This window comes from Pseudorca crassidens, chromosome 7 (assembly GCF_039906515.1).
Source record: "Pseudorca crassidens isolate mPseCra1 chromosome 7, mPseCra1.hap1, whole genome shotgun sequence".
In the NCBI taxonomy this organism is placed as follows: domain Eukaryota; kingdom Metazoa; phylum Chordata; class Mammalia; order Artiodactyla; family Delphinidae; genus Pseudorca; species Pseudorca crassidens.
Window position 1 is genome coordinate 24,128,850 of NC_090302.1, and position 20,519 is coordinate 24,149,368.

Here is a 20,519-nt window from a genome sequence, read left to right on the forward strand (position 1 = left end):
TTTCGTAGAGTTGTGCATCAATCACCACAATTAATTTTAGAACCCTTCATTAACCTCCAAAAACTCCTACTCATCTTGACTGTCACCCCGCAAACCTGGCATCCCTAAGCAATTACTAATCTAATTTCTGTCTGTAGATTTACTGTTCTGGACATTTCAAATAATATGTGGTCATTTGTCACCAAGTTCTTTCACTTAGTGTAATGTTTTCAGTATCCATTGATGTTGTAGCATGTATCAGAACTTTATTCCTTTTTATGGCCAAATAATATTCCATTGTATGGATGTACTGCGTTTTGTTTATCCATTCATCAGTTGATAGACATTTGGGTTGCTTCCACTTTTTGGCTATTAGGAATAATGCTGCTGTGAACATTTTTGTACCAGTTTCTGTGTGAGCTTAATGTTTTCATTTTTCTTGGATATTTACCTGGAAGTGTCATTGCTGGGTCAAATGGTAACTCTAGGTTTAACCATTTAAGAAACTGCCAGACTGTTTCCTAAATCAGCTACACAATTTGACATTCCTGTCAGCAGTATAAGAGGGTTCTAGTTTCTCCAACATTGGTTATCTGTCTTTTTTATTATAGCCCTCCTAGTGGGTGTGAAGTGTCTGATTGTGGTTTTGATTTGCATTTCCCTGATGAGTAATGATGTTGAGCATCTTTTCATATGCTTATTGGCTGTTTTTCTATCTTTGGAGAACCATGTATCTATCTATCTATCTATCTATCTATCTCTATTTCCTTGACCTAATTTTTAATTGAATATATGTCTTTTTATTATTGAGTTGTAATAATTCTTTGTATGTTCTAGATAGAAGTCCCTTGTCAGAAGTATGATTTGTAAAATTTTCTCCCATTCAGGGTTGTCTTTGTACTTTCTTGATATCTTGGTGTTCTTTGAAGCATAAAAGTTTTACATTTTTGATGATGTCCAGCTTGTTTTTTCTTTTGTTGCTTACACTTTTGGTGTTTTATCTAGGAAACTGTTGCCTAATCCAAAGTCATGAAGATTTGTGTGTGTGTTTTATTCTGAGTTTTGTAGTCTTAACTCTTACATTTAGGTCTTTGATTCATTTTGAGTTAATTTTTGTATATGTTGTCATCCGCTCTTTGGTTACCCAGTGCTACAGCTAAAGGCAGGATCAATGCTTGATTTTTTTCCCATTTATTTACCATTTATCATAATAAGTCATTGGTTCCCTAATCATCCTATGAAGTTGTAGTTTGGGGGGTTTTTCTTGTCATTATGTATGTATGCTTAGATTTCATCATGAGTTTGTATTATAATAAAAATAATTACGTTTTAAAAAATTTGTGTACTGTGACACATGTATGCAATAGAGAGAGAAAAGTGATTTTGTGGTTTGTTTTTTTCTTTTTTTAATCTTGTTTCTTATCCAGTTGTCACATCCTAAATTTTCATCTACCCAATTGTCTTCCAGAAACATGCCAAAGGCCAGGATTTGTTTGATCAGATTGTGTACCACTTGGACCTGGTGGAAACAGATTACTTTGGCCTCCAGTTCCTTGACTCTGCCCAGGCTGCGGTATGTATGCCTTTGATTCCTTACAGGATGGATTGGCTTTTCATGCTAATCACAGATCCACAGTTGCTAGAAATTGGTAGAGAAAAACAGGAGTAAAACTGTGATATTGTTGCAGTAAGGAGCATGGGGATGGAGGTGCTGGCACCCATGTGAGATGATGCATCCGTGGTGCCCCACCCTGGAGATGGCCAGTACCTGCGAAAGGAAGAGGAAGATGTGTTCCTGTTACACATGGGGATGCACTAGGGGAACCTTTCCAAGCATAGGGATGCAGTGTGGGCACATCTCTAGAGTAGGTAGAGAGAAGAAATATCATTATAGAAATTCTTTTAAGGATGCTGCTTGTATTTAACCAGCAGAAGAGGCTGTGCTACCCTCCTCTCCTGGACTCTTGCCAGGTGTAGCAAGCAGGTGCTGTGAGCACAGCTGAATTGCAGCCGGGCTTAGTGGGCTCAGGGGCTGGGCAGTCGGAGCGGGTCTTGGCATTGCTCGAGAACCATCTTGCAGCCTCCAGCAGGTTGCATTAGGTCAGCAAAGACTTCCCCTGCTTTGCCTGAGACAGAACTGTGTGCAGTGGAGGTGCTCAAGTACGTGAACTCGACACAGCTCAGAACCACTCTTTCATTTATTTTAATTTCTTTATTTATTTTATAACTGACCTACAGTACTATGTTAGTTCCTGTTACACAATGTAGTAATTCAGTATTTCTGTACATTTCTAAATGATCACCCTGAAAGCCTATTTACTACCCGTCACCGTACAGAGATATTACCTTATTACTGACTGTATTCTCCACACTGTACATTTCATACCTGTGACTCACTTATTTTGCAACTACTAGATGTTTGTATGTCTTAATCTCCCTCACCTATTTCTATCTCCCTCCTTCCCCCCCCGGCAACCACCTGTTTGTTCTCTGTATCTGTAACTCTGTTTCTGTTTTGTAATGTTTGTTCATTTGTTCTGTTTCTTAGATTCCACGTATAAGTGATATCATACCATGTTTGTCTTTCACTATCTGACTTATTTCACTTAGCATAATACCCTCTAGGTCCCTCCATGTTGTCCCAAATGGCAAGATTTCATTTTTTTTATGCATGAGTAATATTCCATTGCGTATGTATTATAGATACCACATCTTCTTTATCCATTCATCTATTGATGGGCGCTTGGGTTGCTTCCATATCTTGGCTATTGTAAGTAACAGTGCAACGAACATAGGGGTGCATATATCTTTTCTAATTAGTGTTTTTTTCCTTTGGATAAATATCTGGGAGTGGAAGTGCTGGATCATATAGTAGTTCTATTTTTAATTTTTTGAGGAACCTCCATACAGTTTTCCATAGTGGCTGCATCAATTTACATTCCTACCAACAGTGCATGAGGGTTTCCTTTTCTCCACATCCTCGCCAATACTTGTTATTTGTTGTGTTTTTGATAATAGCCATTCTGACAGGTGTGAGGTGATAGATACCTTGTTGTGGTTTAGATTTGCATTTTCCTGATGTTTAGTGATATTGAGCATCTTCTCATGTTTCTGTTGGCCATCTGTATGTCTTCTTTGGGAAAGTGTCTATTCAGATCCTCTGCCCATTTTTAAATAGGATTGTTTGGGTTTTTTGATGTTGAGTTGTATGAGGTCTTTGTATATTTTGGATATTAACCCCTTATCAGATGTATCGTTTGCAAAGATTTTCTCCTGGTCAGTAGGTGGCATTTTCATTTTGCTGATAGTTGTCTTCACTGTGCAAAAGCTTTTTAGTTTGGTGTAGTCCCATTTGTTTATTTTTGCTTTTGTTTCCCTTGCCTGAGGAGACATATACAAAAAATATTACTAAGACCACTGTCAAAGAGCATACTGCCTATGTTTTCTTCTAGAAGTTTTATGATTTCAGGTCTTACATTTAGGTCTTTTATCTATTTTGAATTTATTTTTGTGCATAGTGTGAGATAGAAGTCCAATTTGATTCTTCTGCATGTAGCTGTCCAGATCTCCCAACACCATTTATTGAAGAGACTGTCTTTGCCACATTGTATATTCTTGCCTCTTTTGTCATTGATTAATTGATCATATAAATGTGGGTTCATTTCTGGGCTCTCTATTCTGTTCCATTGACCTATGTGTCTGTTTTTGTGTCTGCACCATACTGTTTAGATTACTGTAGCTTTGTAGTATAGCTTGAAATCAGGGAATGTGGTACCTCCAGCTTTGTTCTTTTAAAAAGCAGGAAAGACTTCAGGGTCTCCATTCCCAACAAAATCTAGCTTTGGGTTTCAAAGAGAATTTATTCAGGAACCTAAAAGTATTTATTAAGTGCCTGTTATGCACTGGGTCCTGTTCCAAGCAGTGGATAATGCAGTGGATAATGCAGTGGATGTATGTAATACCTATGTAACATGACTGGTGGTAATAAGTGTTAAGAAAAATAAAGCAGAGTGAGGTGTTAGACAAAGTAAAGGGAGGGTGAGGGAATAGACAGAGTAAGGGGCAGTGCTATCTTAGACAGAGTATGAAAGGGTGAGTTCCCTGGTAGAAGATGTTTGAGCTGAGACCTGGAGCTCCTCATCTGTGGCTAAGCCTTTCTACCTGAAAGACACTTTTTAGTGACTTCTGGGGGGCTACCCATGATGGTTGTAAGGAGATGCTCAAAGTCGATGCCTGGAAATTGGATCTGCCTGAGATGGTTACTGTGATGCTCAGTCTGCAGTGATAACGGTGGAGCCAGGACTTAAGTGCGCCCGGGCTACAGTGCCTGCTGGGCAGACACTCCCCTCTGCTCCCACTGGATGGCCCCTCTACACCACTGACTTCCTCTCCACCTTCAGGACCTCCTGTCTGCTGACAGCCCACTACCCCACCCCCCTGACTGTTGCCACAAACACCCCAGCTGCCTCCTTGAGTTCGTGGTCCTGATTCCTTCCTGTGAGCCGAAGACTCTCACTCTGGCCACTGTGGCCCTGAGGAGGGCAGACCAGCTTTTCCCTGTCCCCTCCCCCGTGCAGTTCTGCTTCCTTTGAGGTTGGACTGCCCAGTGCTGTGCCCTCTGACCTCAGCGCTCTCCTTCCCATCCTTCAAGGCCTCTGGTGCCTGTTTTTCTCTTCCCTGGGCAACCTCAGAACTCAAATTGCTGACCCCTCTAAACATTCCAGACATGGTTTCCTCTCACTGAAGCTTCGGTTGAGCAAACCTCACACAGATGCACTTCTGGTCCTTTCACCACCGCAATCACTCCAAGATCCGGATTTCTGTCATTTCTCAACCCATGACAACGTCCCGTGATCGCGTCCTTCCAGTTCTTCTACATGTGGCCTTGGCCCACGACAACTCCTCCTACTCTGTCCTTCCTCCCGGCCTGGCGAAGCTCAGCTGTCTCACCTGTGTCCCCTCTTGCCCTTTGATTCTCCTGCTCCCCTGACTGTCCCCTGGCCTCCCTTTGACACACACGCACGCCCATATGCTTCCTCTGCTGCTTCTCCCGGGCTGCCAGGCGTTGCTGGAGAGCCACGGGCTGTGCGTTTTGGCACCAGCACAAATCACAGATCACAGGTTCAGCAGAGTCCAAGCCCCCGAGCTGTTCTTGGAGCCTCATTATCCCCCAGTGGGCTCTGGGGGTTAATCCCAACTCTGGAATGCCCCAGGGTTCCCCTCTGACTCTGGATCACAGGCCCGTAATCCAGTTCCCACAAAGACTGGTCTCATGGTTGGCCTTGCCACCTACTGAGAAGACCGGGTCATTTAGCTGAAACGCCTTGAGTTTTCTTCCCTGCATCTCAAAGTTTCTCTTTTCTCTCTGTCCATCCTTTTTACTACTTTGTTTTAAGGGAGTTTGCCTGTTTCTCCAGCATTTACTCACTACACCTGCGTCAGAGTTCCATTTCCGGTTGCTTCCTGGGTGCTGAGTTCAGAGTCCTCCTTGCTGTCCCCAGCATCTGACACTTGCCAGCCCTCCTCATCCCGGAAACTCTTCTCTATTCTGCCTTCTCCTGTTGTCCTAACATGTGTGGTATCTTTGGCTTCAGATTGTTTATGGCCCTGGACTGAGTCAGACCTGGACCTTACTCTTGGTTCTGCCCCAACTCATTTGATGGGCTTTAGATAAGCCACCTTTTCTCCCTTGGGCTCAGTTACCTCATCTGTAAAATGAGGTTCTTTTATTTATTTACTTATTTTTTGGCTGTGTTGTTTCTTCATTGCTGCGCGGGCTTTTTCTAGTTGCGGCGAGTGGGGGCTACTCTTCGTTGCAGTGCACGGGCTTCTCATTGCGGTGTCTTCTCTTGAAGAGCACAGGCTCTAGGCCTGCCGGCTTCAGTAGTTGTGGCTCGCAGGCTCTAGAGCGCAGGCTTAGTAGTTGTGGTGCACAGGCTTAGTTGCTCCGCGGCACGTGGGATCTTCCCGGACCAGGGATTGAACCTGTGTCCCCTGCATTGACAGGTGGATTCTTAACCACTGCGCCAGCAGGGAAGCGCCTGTTTTTTTTTCTTTTGACCACCCCAGGCAGCATGTGTAATCTTAGTTCCCCGACCAAGGATCAAACCTGCGCCCCCTGCAGTGGAAGCATGGAGTCTTAACCACTGGACTGCCAGGAAAATCCCTAAAATAGGGTTCTTGGACCTGTTCTCCCAAGAGCTCTTCTAGTTCTAATGTCCAGTGATCTGAGTCTAAAGAAGAGGCAGGCGTGTCTGCCCCACAAATCTTCTCTAGTCAGGGAGACGGTACCTGTTATTTCTGCCATTAGAGCCAAGTACCTGTTGTTCTGGTGGCGTGTCCTCATCCCCAGGCGACTGCTTTCCAGCCACACGGGTTCCCAGAAAGCCGAGGATGTGACTCCACTGTGAAAGGCTCTGCTGTGAGCCTCTGCTCACTTGGCTGCCGGGCTTTCCCGTCCGCTGGTGCCCTGGCCCTGTGCAGCGGGAGGGATGTTCACGGTGAGATCCAGGCGTCCTTCCCAGGCCATACACCTGCAGACGCTCAGATTCTGCAGGTGCTAAAGCCTTTCAAGCATGCAGCTCTGTGAATATGATGCGCTTTTCTTCCCCACAGGAGCAGGCATAGGGTCCTCGTCTGCCGAACTCTGAGGATCCTAGAGATGTGGGGCAGCAACAGCTCCCAGGCCTCTTCTGCTCATCGGTTTGACATCTAAGCTGGGCTCATTGTAGGCTGGGTCTGGTACTGCCCGCGCCTTGCTTGTGCTGGTTCCCCTCCCGGGACACCCTTTCTCATCCCGTTTAAACTTCTGGCCATCGTTCAAGACCGCCTCTGATGACAGCCCTTCGTGCAGCGTGTCCTCAACTCCCAAAATGTTTTTCTTCCTCTATGTAGACCTGAGCTTATTTTTCCCTCCCTGGCAGTTTGCTCATTTGGCCTCAGGGTCATTATTTGTGTATATGAACAAACCTTTCTGATTAGATCCTAAGACTTAGGTCCTCCTCTTCTTAGCTTGGTGACTATTGGTGACAAAGGCATACAACCTAGAACTTTCGTCCTTAGCCCCGGAAGGGACCTTAGGAGCCATTTGTCAAATTTCTCCATCTCTGGTGGTGAAACCAAAGTCCTTAGACCTTGGCAGGTCACTCAGCGAGTAGCGCAGCTTGTGGGCGAACCCAGGTTTTCCGATTTCGGGTTTTAAGTGTTCTTTTCGGTACACTGTACTCTGGAACCTCAGTTTTCCTAACACCAAGGTGAATGTAGTAACATCCATTTCAGAGGGAAATTGAAGGACTGAGTTAATGGAAGAGAAAGGGTTTTGTAATCCAGCATGGGTGTGGGTCTCACTTCTTCCCAGCTGGGCAGGACGGGGGGGACCAGATGTCATCATGGCCCCCAGAGCTGATGCCCTGAGGTTAGCTGGAACCTCAAGGCTGCCCTGTCCGTGGGAGAGACCTTAGCGATTTAGATGAGACCTCTGGGAAGGTTCGCTGAGCCAATGATTTTTCCCAAAGGCCTGGGACAAAGCATCTGGTGGCAGGTGTGATAGATGGGGGCTCAGAAGGGAACGGTCCACTTGGCCATTGGCTTATTGCCCCATAATCGAGGCTCCTGCAAGGAATGATGTCCCCACCCAACCCCTAATATGCAAATCAGAGGGCTGGGGGTTCCAGGGCTCTTGGCTGTCTGCATCCCCAGCTTATATTCCCAGCTTGCTGCAGAAAGCCAAGCCTGGTTTCCATAGTGCGCAGCCCAGCCCTGAAGCAAGGTCAAAGTCTATTGGCTTCGCCTATTTTTAGCAGTTGGGGCTGGGGACCTCCTCTTTCCCTTTTCTATATCAAAGCAGGAAAGCCACCCAGGAACCCACTCTGTAGCTCTCACTTTGACACAGCTCAAAGCAGGGGCAGGGGTTCTATTTGTACATATCAAAGCTTTCTTCCGAGAGCCCAGGGCTCTGGCCTACACCCACCCAGCTTTCTTAGACTGTTCTGGTAGATGCTGTTTACTGAGTTTCTACTCTGATGAGCTCTGAGGCAGGTATCAAACTAGAGGCATTATATAACTCTTGTTTAACATTCAGCGTTGATCTGTAAAGCTGGCCATAAAGCAGACCCATTTCACAGATGAAGAAGCTGAGGCTCACTAGAAACCTTGTAAAGGCTAAAGTAAGGGACAGAGCCGGGATTCAGAACCTGGTCTCTCATTCCAAAGGCCAGCACTTTCCACTGGGTTATACTGACTCCATTACACAAGGGAACATCACACCCACCCCCACACAGCCACACCTGTGGAAAGAAAACATTCAGTCAGTAGCCATTCAGCAAACTTTGACTTGGAGCTTACTCAGTGGCAAGCTCTGTGGTGCAGAGGTAGGCTGGACAGTGTCCCCACCTGCCACATTCTGGTGAGGGAGACAGACAAGTGGTCCCTTGGAAAACTGGGGGCTCAGTTTTTTTTTTTTAATGATAAATATAAAATTACCCAATAAAATATCCACCACAGTTAGTGTACTTAAAGTATCTTAGGACTCAGAGTCTTGGAGCAGAAAACCAATCCCAGAATTTCAGTGTTAAGATCCTGAAACCTGGAAAGTTAAGTCTCAGACAATACTGTTCACGGTTATAGACCGTACTGTTCACTGCCCTCCCGTCTGTGAGCCCGGAGGCTGAGTGTTGCTGATGAGGTGATCAGGGTATCAGAGGGGAAGGGCGAACATGGGGTGGGACGCAGCCACAGAGGATGAGAGGACTTTGCCAGGCAGAGGAGCGGCAGGGATTTGGGGCTGGAGTAACCATAGCCCCACCAAGCAGAAGTCTCCGTCCCCATCTCGGGGTGGGCGTTCTACAGGGTAGGTGTAGCCATCCTCAGTCCCTTCCAAAGCCCCACCCAGCGTGAAAAGGGAGCATTTCATGGTGGTCCGTTTTGCAGCAAGGAATCCGGAAAAGGTGGTTTGGGGCCTTTGTCTCAGACTTGTGAGGTGTTTTTCATCTGGTTTTTGCAGCACGGAATCGGGTAGATGGGTGATTAGAGGCCCAGGGCTGTGAGGGGAGGTTGACACACAGACATGGTGACTGCTGGAAGGACTCTGTGGACGCCAGAGGGACTGTTGTGGCTTCACCCTGATGGGTGCCTGGAATGTCATCACATTTGCCGCTTGTGTGGACACTGCCGGCGCTCCTACCGTTTCAGATGTATGTGGGGTTAGGGTTGGAGAGTATAAACACTAGTAGTGGTAGGGAGGGAGACGCAAGAGGGAAGGGATATGGGAACATATCTCTATATATAACTGATTCATTTTGTTGTAAAGCAGAAACTAACACACCATTGTAAAACAATTATACTCCAATAAAGATGTTAAAAACAAACAAACAAAAAAAACACTAGTAGTGGGACATGTTACTGTCAGAGGAAGCATCTTAAACCCTTCCTTTCATTTGAACAGTTCATTACAGTTGCCATGGACACTGAGTTGACTCTTGTGTTAGGGGACCGCTCAGTGCACAGATGAGGAAGCTGAGGGGATGGGGCAGGGGGCTTGCTCCTGGCCACATGCCAGGCAAGTGGCAGGACTGGGACTTGAACTCTGATCTCCTGCCTCCTTCTCAAAGACGTGTGCAACAGCTCAAGAAATGCCTCAGGCCTCCCAGCAGCCTGCTTCTGAATGTTGGCAGAGCGAGTGTTTTCCTGTCCACGTGCAGGTATTGGCGCTGAATGGGTAGCTATTGATAAAGGGAAGGGGTCTCTGCAATTGATTTAAATGAATCCCCAAGGAAAGCTCGAGTAGCTGGCATGAATGGGTTGACGGGGCTTCATGCTGAATGAGGATGAGGAGAGATCCCTCCGGTAGGCAGAGGAGGTGTGTCCTGCTGGGGTGTGGTGCGGAGACCCAGAGCACTGGATGCTGACACAGCCTGAGTTAGAATCCTGCCTCATTAGCGCTGTGACCCAGGGTACCTTGAGCCCTCTCCACGGCCACCTTCCTCTGCTCGAAGCCTGAGAAAGGGATGGATGTGACATAATGTAAGGGGTGTTTTTTCCAACACTACAAGCAATGGATTCTGACACTGTCTGCCTGAAGACAGTGTTGGATTAAGGGCTCGCTCCCTCAGACTCCCCACCAACCCCCGCACCGCACATACACACACACTTCAGGTGCTAATCCCAAGTCCACGTTGTCACCTGTGCTTCTGACCTACTGGCTATAGGTAGGAGTTTCCCATGACCCGCTCCGTGGGTTTAATTTGCTGGAGCCAATCGCAGAAATCAGGGGGACAGTTTACTTACTAGGTTACCAGTTTACTGTAAAAGGATGTAACTCGGGAACAGCCAGTTGAAACAGATGCATAGGGCAAGGTATAGGGGGTGGGGAGGTGTGGAGCTTTCATGCCGTCTCTGAACACGCCGCTCCTCCCAAATCTCCGTGTGTTCACCAACCCAGAAGGTCTATGAACCTTGTCCTTTTGGGGTTTTACGGAGGCTGCATTACGTAGACATGATGGATTAAATCATCGGCCATTGGTGATTGATCCAACCTCCAGCCCCTCTCCCCTTCCCAGAGGTTGGGGAGGTGGCGGGCGACTGAAAGTTCTAACCCTGTAATCAATCATGTGTTTGGTTTCCCTGGCAACAAACCCCATCCTTAGGTGCTTTCCCAAAGTCACCTCATTCACGTAAACTCAGGTATCATTGAAAGGGTTTCATTATGAATGTTAAGACACTTTCACTGCTGTTACCACTTAGGAAATTACAAGGGTTTTAGGAGCTTTGTGCCAGAAACCGACAAAGACCTAATATATACATTTCTTATTATGAGTCACAACATCACACACAATAAGCTCCAAAAGTGTTCATTCTCTTCTTTCTCTTTACATCCTTTGGATATGATTATCTCTCAGATTCCTTCCAGCGCTAATTTAAATGCAAACTTTTTACAAGACACTTTTTACAAGACACTTTTTACAAGCCAAGAAAATCTAGAGGTACTAGAAAGCCACTTATGAGTTCCATCACTCAAACGTGATGGCCCAGGGTTGTACAGGCAGAGTTTTTAGACCCTCTTCAACCCCTGAGCTTCTCCTGGCCATTGTGATTCAAGTGCTTCTGTGTAGATTTTAGACAATTAACTTCTCTAACCAGCCTTATGTATGTTCTAATTCTAGAGCTGATGTACTATCAGAACAGATGGGCTTTGCCGGATCATCTCACATCTCGATTTGTGGGAAGGGTTTTGCCAGATGGACTCGGATGAGAAATTCAGATCAGAAACCACCTAATACCTGTTAGAGTGTTTGAGTTAAATGTCTTGCCCTTTGAACTCAGCAAGGCACCTGTCTGTTTCCGGTGACTGGTTTAATGGTCTGTTAAGAGGGCTGGAGACATTTGCCTTGGCCTCTGCCGACAGGCGGCCTGGCCGTACTTAGTCGAATGCAGGTGAACATCCAAGACAGGTCCTGCTGCTGCTGAATAGGGCTTCAAGCCAAGTATAGGATATAATTTATTAAATGCCACATGGGGCCTGAGTGCCCCCAGCGTCTTCAAGTCCCAGGGTGGTCTTATGGGATTAAGCATGAGTGATCCGAGTCTGGTCAGCTCCTACAGCTAAGAAGAAAAGTCGGGTCATTTTGAGCTGGTTGGATACAAGATAGATTTTATCATCTCTTATTTTAGGCTTGTGACTGGATTTCTTAGCACCTCTGATGCAGATGAGCAAACCTGATCTGAACACCACAGGGTCAAGGAGCTCTTTAAATGGAGCCGTTTCTGATTCTCTTCCCGGCTTTGTGAGCCCCAGACTTTTCACAGGCCTCAATCCTGGCGGGTCCTGCTCTGTGCGGGGCTCTGTGGCTGGTGGCTAGGCGGGAAGGATGGAGGCCAGCACTCATGGATAAGGGGGCTTCTTTGTTTTTAGATTTTTTTTTTTTTTGATGCGGACCATTTTTAAAGTCTTCACTGAATTTGTTACAATACTGCTTATGTTTTGGGGTTTTTTTGGCCGCAAGGCACGTGGGATCTTATCTCCCCGACCAGGGATCGACCCCACACCCCTGCATTGGAAGGTGAAGTCTTAACCACTGGACCGCCAGGGAAGTCCCTGATAGGGGGGCTTCTTTAGCAGTGTGGTCAGAGGGAAAGGCGTCTGCTGTCCAGGAGGAGCATCTAGCCATGATCTGCCTGTCAGTTAACACGGGTTGTAGACATCTGGCTAATAAACCCTGAAATTGCTTGAGATTTTAGACAGCAGTTTTCAGAAGGGGTCGTGGATATTTCCCCAGGATCATTATTAGGACATATTCTTGGGTAGGAGAGGATGCAGGAAAACTTCAACACTAAATATTTAATGGGACCCTGGGGGCCTTTAAAAAACACTAACGATCTGAGATTCTGTTTAATGATCTTGGGTGGGACCTGGGCATTTGTGATTGAAACACACAGCCAGGGTTGAAAACCACAGCTGAGGAAATGACACAGGTTGGGCCTGCATCAAGATTAGAGTTTGACAGTAGAGGGAGAGGAACAGTGGGCTGAAGTTTGTTCTATTCCAAATACAATAAGGAGACTTGAGAAGGGAAAGAGATGGGACAAGCTCCTTTAATCTCTGAGCCTCTGGGGCTAATAAGATTAGAAGGCTGGTTGCAGGGAGAACTTTCCTTGCCTGCTAAGAATAAATTGATTTGAAAGTGAGGCGAAGAACAGGTTTAGCCAAGCCATTAGCATGATACTTACTTTGGCAGGAAGGTAAATATTATGTTTGTATCAAGTCTTTATCTGTCCTCCCAGGGGCTAAGGTCCAGCATTTCCAGCTTCGTTGAGGGCAGCAGTGAGACTGAATTCTAATGATACAAATTGATCATCAGAAACTGCCCGCTAGGCAAGTGATGAATGAATGATGGAAGTTGGCAACCCAGCCCACCTCCCCACACCGTGAAAATAATATTCCCGTTCAAAGGAAAAAAACTATGCAGAAAATTTAAAAAGAAAAACAGTAGACGTCATTCCCAGTCCCACATTCAGAAATAACCTCTATAAATTCTTCTAGACATGTTGATAGGAAATAATAATTTTCTATAAAGGGATCCCACCTGCCTTTTTTTTTCCATCTCACATTGTGCCGTGGATCTCTTGCCACGTCAATAAATATAGGCCTAAATAGTTTTAAAGGCTGAATAGTATTTCATTATATAGAGGAGCCATTGTTTTAATCCATCTTTATTGATGGACAGTTAGGTCATTTTCCGTTCAAAGCTATGAACAGTGAGATAAAGCATCCTGTCCACGAGCCTTTGAGATAGGCATCCGGCTATGGGTGCTTTGATCACACGGTTGCCTAGCTGGGGAGTGGGGTTGACAGAGCCCACGGTCTCCCATTGCACTGCTCCCAGCTTATGGTATTACAATTCATCTCTTATTTGCTTCTGCGTTTCCTTATCCCCCTCCTCCCACACAGTCAGAGTGGGCTCTTTGGTGAGTGGTAGAGTGCACTGTACTCACTTAGTCCCACCCTTTCTCATTATTAGAATGTGCAGAGTTTAGATTGCTTCTGCAAGTATCTTGACGGTCAGCAGAATGGCCTCAGATTTTGAACAGCTAGTGAGAAACCTGCTGCGGGCTGTGTTGTTCTAACAGCGATGTTCCACGTGCATGGGATTTACATAAAGGGATGGGAAGGTCTCTATTTGCCTCATTTAAAAAATTATGTTGAACATGTATTTCTCAAGCATCTGATAAGGGCCTGCTGGGTGCCAGGCTCTGTGTTTGGCACAGGAAACTCAGAGATGATTGAGTGTGTGGTCCCTGCCCTTCGAGGCTCGTGTTCACCTGGAGGGGCTCACAGTTTCATGTTCCTAAATGTTGCTTTCCATGGAAGTCAAGCTCTTGAGGCTCCTCAGGACTGTAGTGTCAACAACTTGAACGTTTAAATGAGGGAAATGGTTTTGCAGTTTCCTTGGATGGATAAGACTGAAGTGGTGTTTCTGGTGAAAACTAGAGGAAGTTGAAATGCCTTCATGGACCAGAGCAGAATTCTCTCAGGCAAATCCCCTCCTGTCTTTCCATCTTCAGTGCGGGTCATTTAAAGGGTCATGAATTTTGGTTTTAAATTTTAGAGTTTAGGGCGACAGAATGCCAAGACCTGTGTATGAGCAGAGATTTTCGATGGCGGGGCTTGTAGTCATTACTAGATTAACGGAGACTTGGTTGTAACTTGAGAAAACTCAGAAGGAAAAGGCAGTTGGTGGCTCCGCTGACTAGAAGGGACTTTATAGATCAATGAGGTAAAGGATGTTAGGTTATTTTAGGCACCTCTTTGGAAAGCTAACTCTCCCCAGGAGAAATGCTCTTAATGTGCATAAGCACAGATATTTTTTCTTTTTTTTAATTGAAGTATAGTTTATTTATAATGTTGTGTTAGTTTCAGGTGTACAGCAAAGTGATTCAGTTATATATATATATTTTTTCAGATTATTTTCCATTATAGGTTGTTACAAAATATTGAATATGGTTCCCTGTGCTATACAGTAAATCTTTGTTGCTTATCTAGTTTATGTATAGTAGTTTGCATCTGTAGTTTAATCCCAAACTCCTAATTTATCCCTCTCCCCTTCCCCCTTTGGTAACCATAAGTTTGTTTACTATTTTTGTGAGTCTGTTTCCATTTTGTATATAGATTCATTTGTATTATTTTTTAGATTCCACATATAAGTGATATCATGTAATAGTTGTCTTTCTGTGACTTACTTCACTTCGTATGATAATCTCTAGGTCCATCCATGCTGCTGCAAATGGCAATATTTCATTCTTTTTTATGGCTAAATAATAGTCTGTTACACACACACACACACACACACACACACACACACATCTTCTTAAACCAGTCATCTGCTGATGGGCACTTGGCTTGGCTATTATAAATAGTGCTGCTATGAACATTGAGGTGTATGTATCTTTTCGAATTAATGTTTTCAGTTTTTTTGGATATATACCCAGGAGTAGAATTGCTGGATCAAATGGTTCTATTTTTCATTTTTTAAGGGACCTCCGTATTGTTCTCCATAGTGGCTGCTCCAATTTACATTCCCACCAGCAGTATATGAGGGTTCACTTTTCCCTTATCCTCTCCAGCATTTATTATGTGTAGACTTTTTGTTGATGCCCATTCTGACCCGTGTGAGGTGATACCTTGTTGTGGTTTTGATTTGTATTTGTCTCATAATTAGTGATGTTGAGCATCTTTTCATGTAGCACAGGTATTTTTATACCATTCCAAGCTGTTTGCAGATCCCCAGCCTAAGAGCTCGTGATCTGGTACAATCCCTGGTTTTAATTACTAAGAGTTGTAGGGCAGGGTAACTCCAAGGGACTGTGTAATCTTACTGATGAACTATTTCTAAGAAAAACTTTTTTTCTTTCTTTCAGCACTGGCTGGATCATTCCAAACCCATAAAAAAGCAGATGAAAAGTAAGTAAGCAGAATTTAGTTTACTACCTTCTTTTATCAGAGAGTAAACTCCTTTGCCAATGTTTTGAGGTATTACATTTTCATTAGAACTTGGGAGCATTTTCAAATGGATTCAATTTTAAGGATGACTTTTAATTTCCTAAGGCTGGCTAAATATTAGAGTTTAAAATTTGAATAAGAGTTTTTAGTAGATGTTAAAAAACAGACTAAACCCTCATTTGAAATCAGGCACTTCTCCCAATGAGGACTGATAAATATGCTGTTCAGAAACATGACTTTATACCTGTGACATTCATTTTCTCGTGAGTTATGAAGTAGATTCAGAGAATGGGAGAGCAGGAAGGATCTTTGACAGTCTGGTCCAGCTCTCTGATTTTATAGTTGTGGTAACCAGATTTCTTCAGTGTGGTTTATGTATGAGTAATTTTTTTTAATTTAATACTTTTAAGGGTTTTTTTTACCGTAGGTTTTTTTTTTTTTTTGTGGTACGCGGGCCTCTCATTGTTGTGGCCTCTCCCGTTGCGGAGCACAGGCTCCGGACGCGCAGGCTCAGCGGCCATGGCTCACGGGCCCAGCCGCTCTGCGGCATGTGGGATCTTCCCGGACCGGGGCACGAACCCGTGTCCCCTGCATCGGCACGCGGACTCTCAACCACTGCGCCACCAGGGAAGCCCTACCGTAGTATTTTTAGATTACAGAACACTTGACTGTTTATGTGTCACTTTCCTTTAGCCCACTTAGTATTTTGTTAAAAGTTAGTATCACTTTGGAGTATCTTGGCAATCAGGGGTGAAAGTAAAGGGTTAGCTCTTAGTAATTCATCTAGATGATGAGGGTTTTTTTCCAGAATGAGATTACTAGCTAAACTATCTTTTGTCAAAACTGAAGTCCATTTTAGTTTTCCAAACTCGTATTGAAAAGAACTTACTAGCTTTGTATGTTCCGTTGTTACCTCCCAGAGTCCGTGGTGGATATGTTAATAGATTTAACATGTTTTTCCTTTTGTCCATTCTGTGATCTTCAAAATTGGGGAAAAACATCTTCAACCTTCCATCTGCAAATGCTTAGTTGGACCTGCTTATGCTTTGCACTTTCGAGTTAAATATTATTCTTCAGAACCGAACAACCTTCGTGAAGAGTTTACAAGGTAGGACAAGATGCAAAACAAGATCCTCCTACCCACCCACACCCCGTAGCACCTGCCTTACTTACAATCCACGGGTCTTCTAAACTGTGGGTTTGCCGCCTCTTTCATCTGCTGTCTTTATATTCCGAGCAACTGTTATTAGCACTTTGTGTGTGCTTATCTCTGTATTCTGTTGAAAATCCACACTTTGCTTGACTGGACCTTTTTCATAGTGAATCAGAATTTTAAAATTTATTTTCTTGTCACGTTCCTATTTTGTTGGACCTTGGGTAGATTGGCTAGTTGGTCTACGGCACTTTAATTTTGTCTCAGATACAAAAAGAGAAGGCAGATATTAGAAGAGCATCTCTGCCTCCAAAATTGCCACCTTATTTTTTTAAGCAACTGCAAAATATTCCCTTGATGGTTATAATATCAAAGTTGTTAGAATTCCGTCACGGTATCTTTCCGCCCCACCGAATTTCTTTTATAGTGCGCCTACCCTTGCCTGTCTCTTAGACTTCAGAAATAGCGTCAAAGCAAAAGAGGCTTAAAGAACATTTTACGTGTGGACTTTCCCTCCAGCCACCCTTCTATCAGTGAGATTCTCTACTCAGCCTTCTGCTGCTTTTGATGTCCCCAGAATCTCCTTGTCATTGTCTGTGATGGACAGTTGTGGTGACATGTAAGCTTCTGGGTGATGCATGGTGGTGGCCGCTGGCTTGGAGGTGACCCCCTAAGTAATACTTTAAAGACCGACTTTATCGCCATGTCCCCCATGGGAGCGGCCTGGGGGCTTCTGTGGTTAGGTTTTCCTATAGGAATTGGAAGTTCTGGCCACGTCAGCGTTGTGTCCTCCTTGATGTGAGTACTCAGTTTAATGGTGGTTGAGCACTTCTCAGAAGTAGTAACATTCTGGAATGTACTAGAACCTTCACCACCACCCACATGTCTGCGTCACCCACATTGTCCTATATCCATTCCACAGAGAGTGACCGTGTGCATTGTTTTCAAAGTTCAAACAAATTACATTATCCTAGTGTTTCTCTTTAGAGTCCTTTATGAAGTGTGCTGCTTCTAGCTGTCATCAGAGCCAGTGATTCTTAACCAGGGTTTGTGAATCAGAAACACCTGGGAGGCTTTTGAACAAATCAGATTCCTGGGGACCACTCTTGTGTGTAAGCTTCTCATTCTGTAGGTATGGAGTGGAGCGTGGGCAGCTTTGGTTTTTACAAAGCACTGTAAGTGGTTCTGATGCCCACGTCTTCCTGGTAAAAAGAACACTTACTTAATCTTTTACTTCAGTGAACTGCACTTGTGTTATTTGCTGCCCTCCTCCCCATTTTCCGTTACCCCTGTGACCAGCTGCCATACAATTCCAGGACTTTTGTTTCGTGTGTGTGTGTGTGTGTGTGTGTGTGTGTGTGTGTGTGTGTGTGCGCGCGCACACGTGTACTTTGTTTTTTCAAAGGCAGAGTCTGCAGTTAAACTGCATCAGAAAAAAAGCCTCCAGTGGTTGCTAACTACAGTCAGCTGTAAATTTTTTGATACAATCAGCTGCAGCCTTTCTGGAATCTGCTGGTGGGCAGGCTGAGGGCCCAATGCAGTGGCTCTACCCTGCCTGTTGGATTGGACATGTTGCATGCTGCGTGTGAGCCCTGCGTGCGTGTGCATGTGTGTGTGTGTGTCTCTCTCTCTCCTGGAGCCCCAAGGGTGTGTGGAGGTGTCATTGGACTGTGCAGTGCTCCATGTTCCATCCTCCAAGTATCTTGCGAATTCCTCCATGCGCTCACCTTCCTAGCTAGATTCTGGGCTGCCTTCCTGGAGACAGGAGGAGATGCTTCCACCCAAGTTCTCATTTGATTTGGACTCCCTTTTTACAATGCAGAATTCCGGGCTGTGTGTGGGGTGGGATTTGTGATGGGAAGTTGGGGACTGGAAGCGGCTGGGGAAGAGTTACCCTCTTTTGACTTTTGTATATGTTTGTCAGGTACCTGTTTGTTTTACAACTCAGGCATGACATTCTTTCAGGAAAGTAAGTATGTTTTTGTTCTAACTCTTAATTCAGGATAGATCATAGTATATTTTCTAAATAGTTCACCGTGTGTGTTTTTTTTTAACTCTTTACGCTTGTTCCCTTTTCAAAATTCAAAAAAAGTACACCAGGCATTGTAAAGTGAGTCTAATACTTGGATCACAGTCATCATCATCTTATTTCACGTGATTACTATATGGCTTGAAGCATTTCCAAGAGCATTTAATATCTTAAGTGATGTGTATCTGGGAATAATTCTCTCCCTGATCACATCACTGCCCCATTCATAACGGCTTTTGTCGTATTTGTAAGCAAGATACGTTATTAGTATGTATACACTGACAAGTTTTTGGACCATCCAAAAGTCTCACTCATCACCATCTGCATTTAAGTCATGTAAAGAGGTTTATGTTCTGATTCTAGTAGAAAGAGGTTTAGACATCTCATCTCATTTCCTTTTCCTCTCTTAAAAACGGTCTTTAAACACTAGGCCTCTGGCTATACAACGATTGTTGAGCGCAAGAACCACTGGCACTGAAATGGTTGGTTTCACAGGCAGTATGTATTCTAAGGATATGAGATTTCAGCAGTCATAACTTTTACAGTTGTGTCATTTTTTCACCAGCCATATTGACTATTTTCCGTTACATGAAAAACTAAGATATACTGAATCTAAAAAGCAATACCTGCTATTACTGACAGGAATACATTTTGATTTTGAATATAATCTGAAGGAGATTCAAAATGTGATTTCCGAATTTGGAAGCTCTCTGTAGAACATGTGCTATGAGAATCCTAGTGGAATGTACACTATAGAACAAGTAGATTGTACAGTGTATACATTTGCCTTATTCAGCCATGCAATACGGATCTTTGATTGTGTGTGTATTTCTCTCTCTCTCTCTCCATACTGTGCTTCTCATACTAAGAGCCTCTTAACTGGTGATTGTCTTTGGTCTGGAAACACATTAGTGGCGATGCCTCGCGTTTGTACAGTACTTTGCAGTTTACGTGCACGTCAGCCTGGTTTACTGCATTCCTAGCAGAATGGTGTTCTGGCGGCCCCAGCGTTGCCTCTACCAGCTGGCCATCTGTGGCCAGGACACTTGAACACTCAGTTCCTCATTTCTGAGGTGGGAATGGGGAGCACAGGCAACCCCCATCCTAGGGGGTTGACACACTTGATGCATTGACCAAACTGGATAATATACATATATGAAAAGGCTTTGAAAACTATGAAGTGCTAGGCCAATGTGTGTCATTATTATTTTTCTAACTAAATTTGTAATAGTAAATATGAATGAGATCACTGGATTTGTAGTAATACACCTCTGTGGCGGTGCCTCAGTTATTCGATTGCTTGAGTGTATCCAGCTGTCCTGGCCATCTTAGATATGGTTTCTGTTTATTTGTAACACTATGACCTCGTTTCAAGAGAGAGTGAAGGCAGCTTCAAAAGATGCATGTACTAGACCAAGATAAAATAAGTTGAAAAATAATAAGGCAAAGGGAAGGCTTTTCATTCAGTTTCCCAAACTTCCCAGTTCTTGCCAGATTCAGTAAAATTGCCCACTCTACTTAGAGTTGAGAGGAGCTATACCTAGATGGGGTTATTTCACCATATGATGAGAGCTGACTTTGGGAAACAGGGAGTGTAAGTCAGCTTGTTCGCAGTTTTTAATGTAGACAGCAAAAGTAGAAACCACCGAGAACAAAAATCATTATCTGAATATCACTACCTCCTGAGAAATGATGTTACTGACATTTTGTATAGTTATGAATATTAAAGTTCGTATTTACAGTTAATTTCTTTTGTTTTTTTCCCTTCCAAGGTTGAAATGCCCATATGAAACAGCTGTGGAGTTAGCCGCTCTCTGCCTACAAGGTACATTATTCCTTAGTGGTAATTAGCATTTTAAAGTTGT

General features: G+C 44.2%; 1 protein-coding gene across 4 annotated transcripts in view; it reads left to right on the forward strand.

The window, feature by feature from the left end:
- The window catches only part of EPB41L4B (erythrocyte membrane protein band 4.1 like 4B), a 144,198-nt gene that overhangs the window by 37,042 nt on the left and 86,637 nt on the right, over positions 1-20,519 (forward strand). For all 4 annotated transcript variants that reach the window (XM_067743708.1, XM_067743710.1, XM_067743709.1 and 1 more), the window contains exons 2-6: positions 1,448-1,552; positions 15,391-15,433; positions 16,502-16,580; positions 18,550-18,594; positions 20,427-20,479. In XM_067743708.1, coding sequence (XP_067599809.1) covers positions 1,448-1,552; positions 15,391-15,433; positions 16,502-16,580; positions 18,550-18,594; positions 20,427-20,479 — 325 coding nt within the window. The remainder of the gene's footprint in view (positions 1-1,447; positions 1,553-15,390; positions 15,434-16,501; positions 16,581-18,549; positions 18,595-20,426; positions 20,480-20,519) is intronic.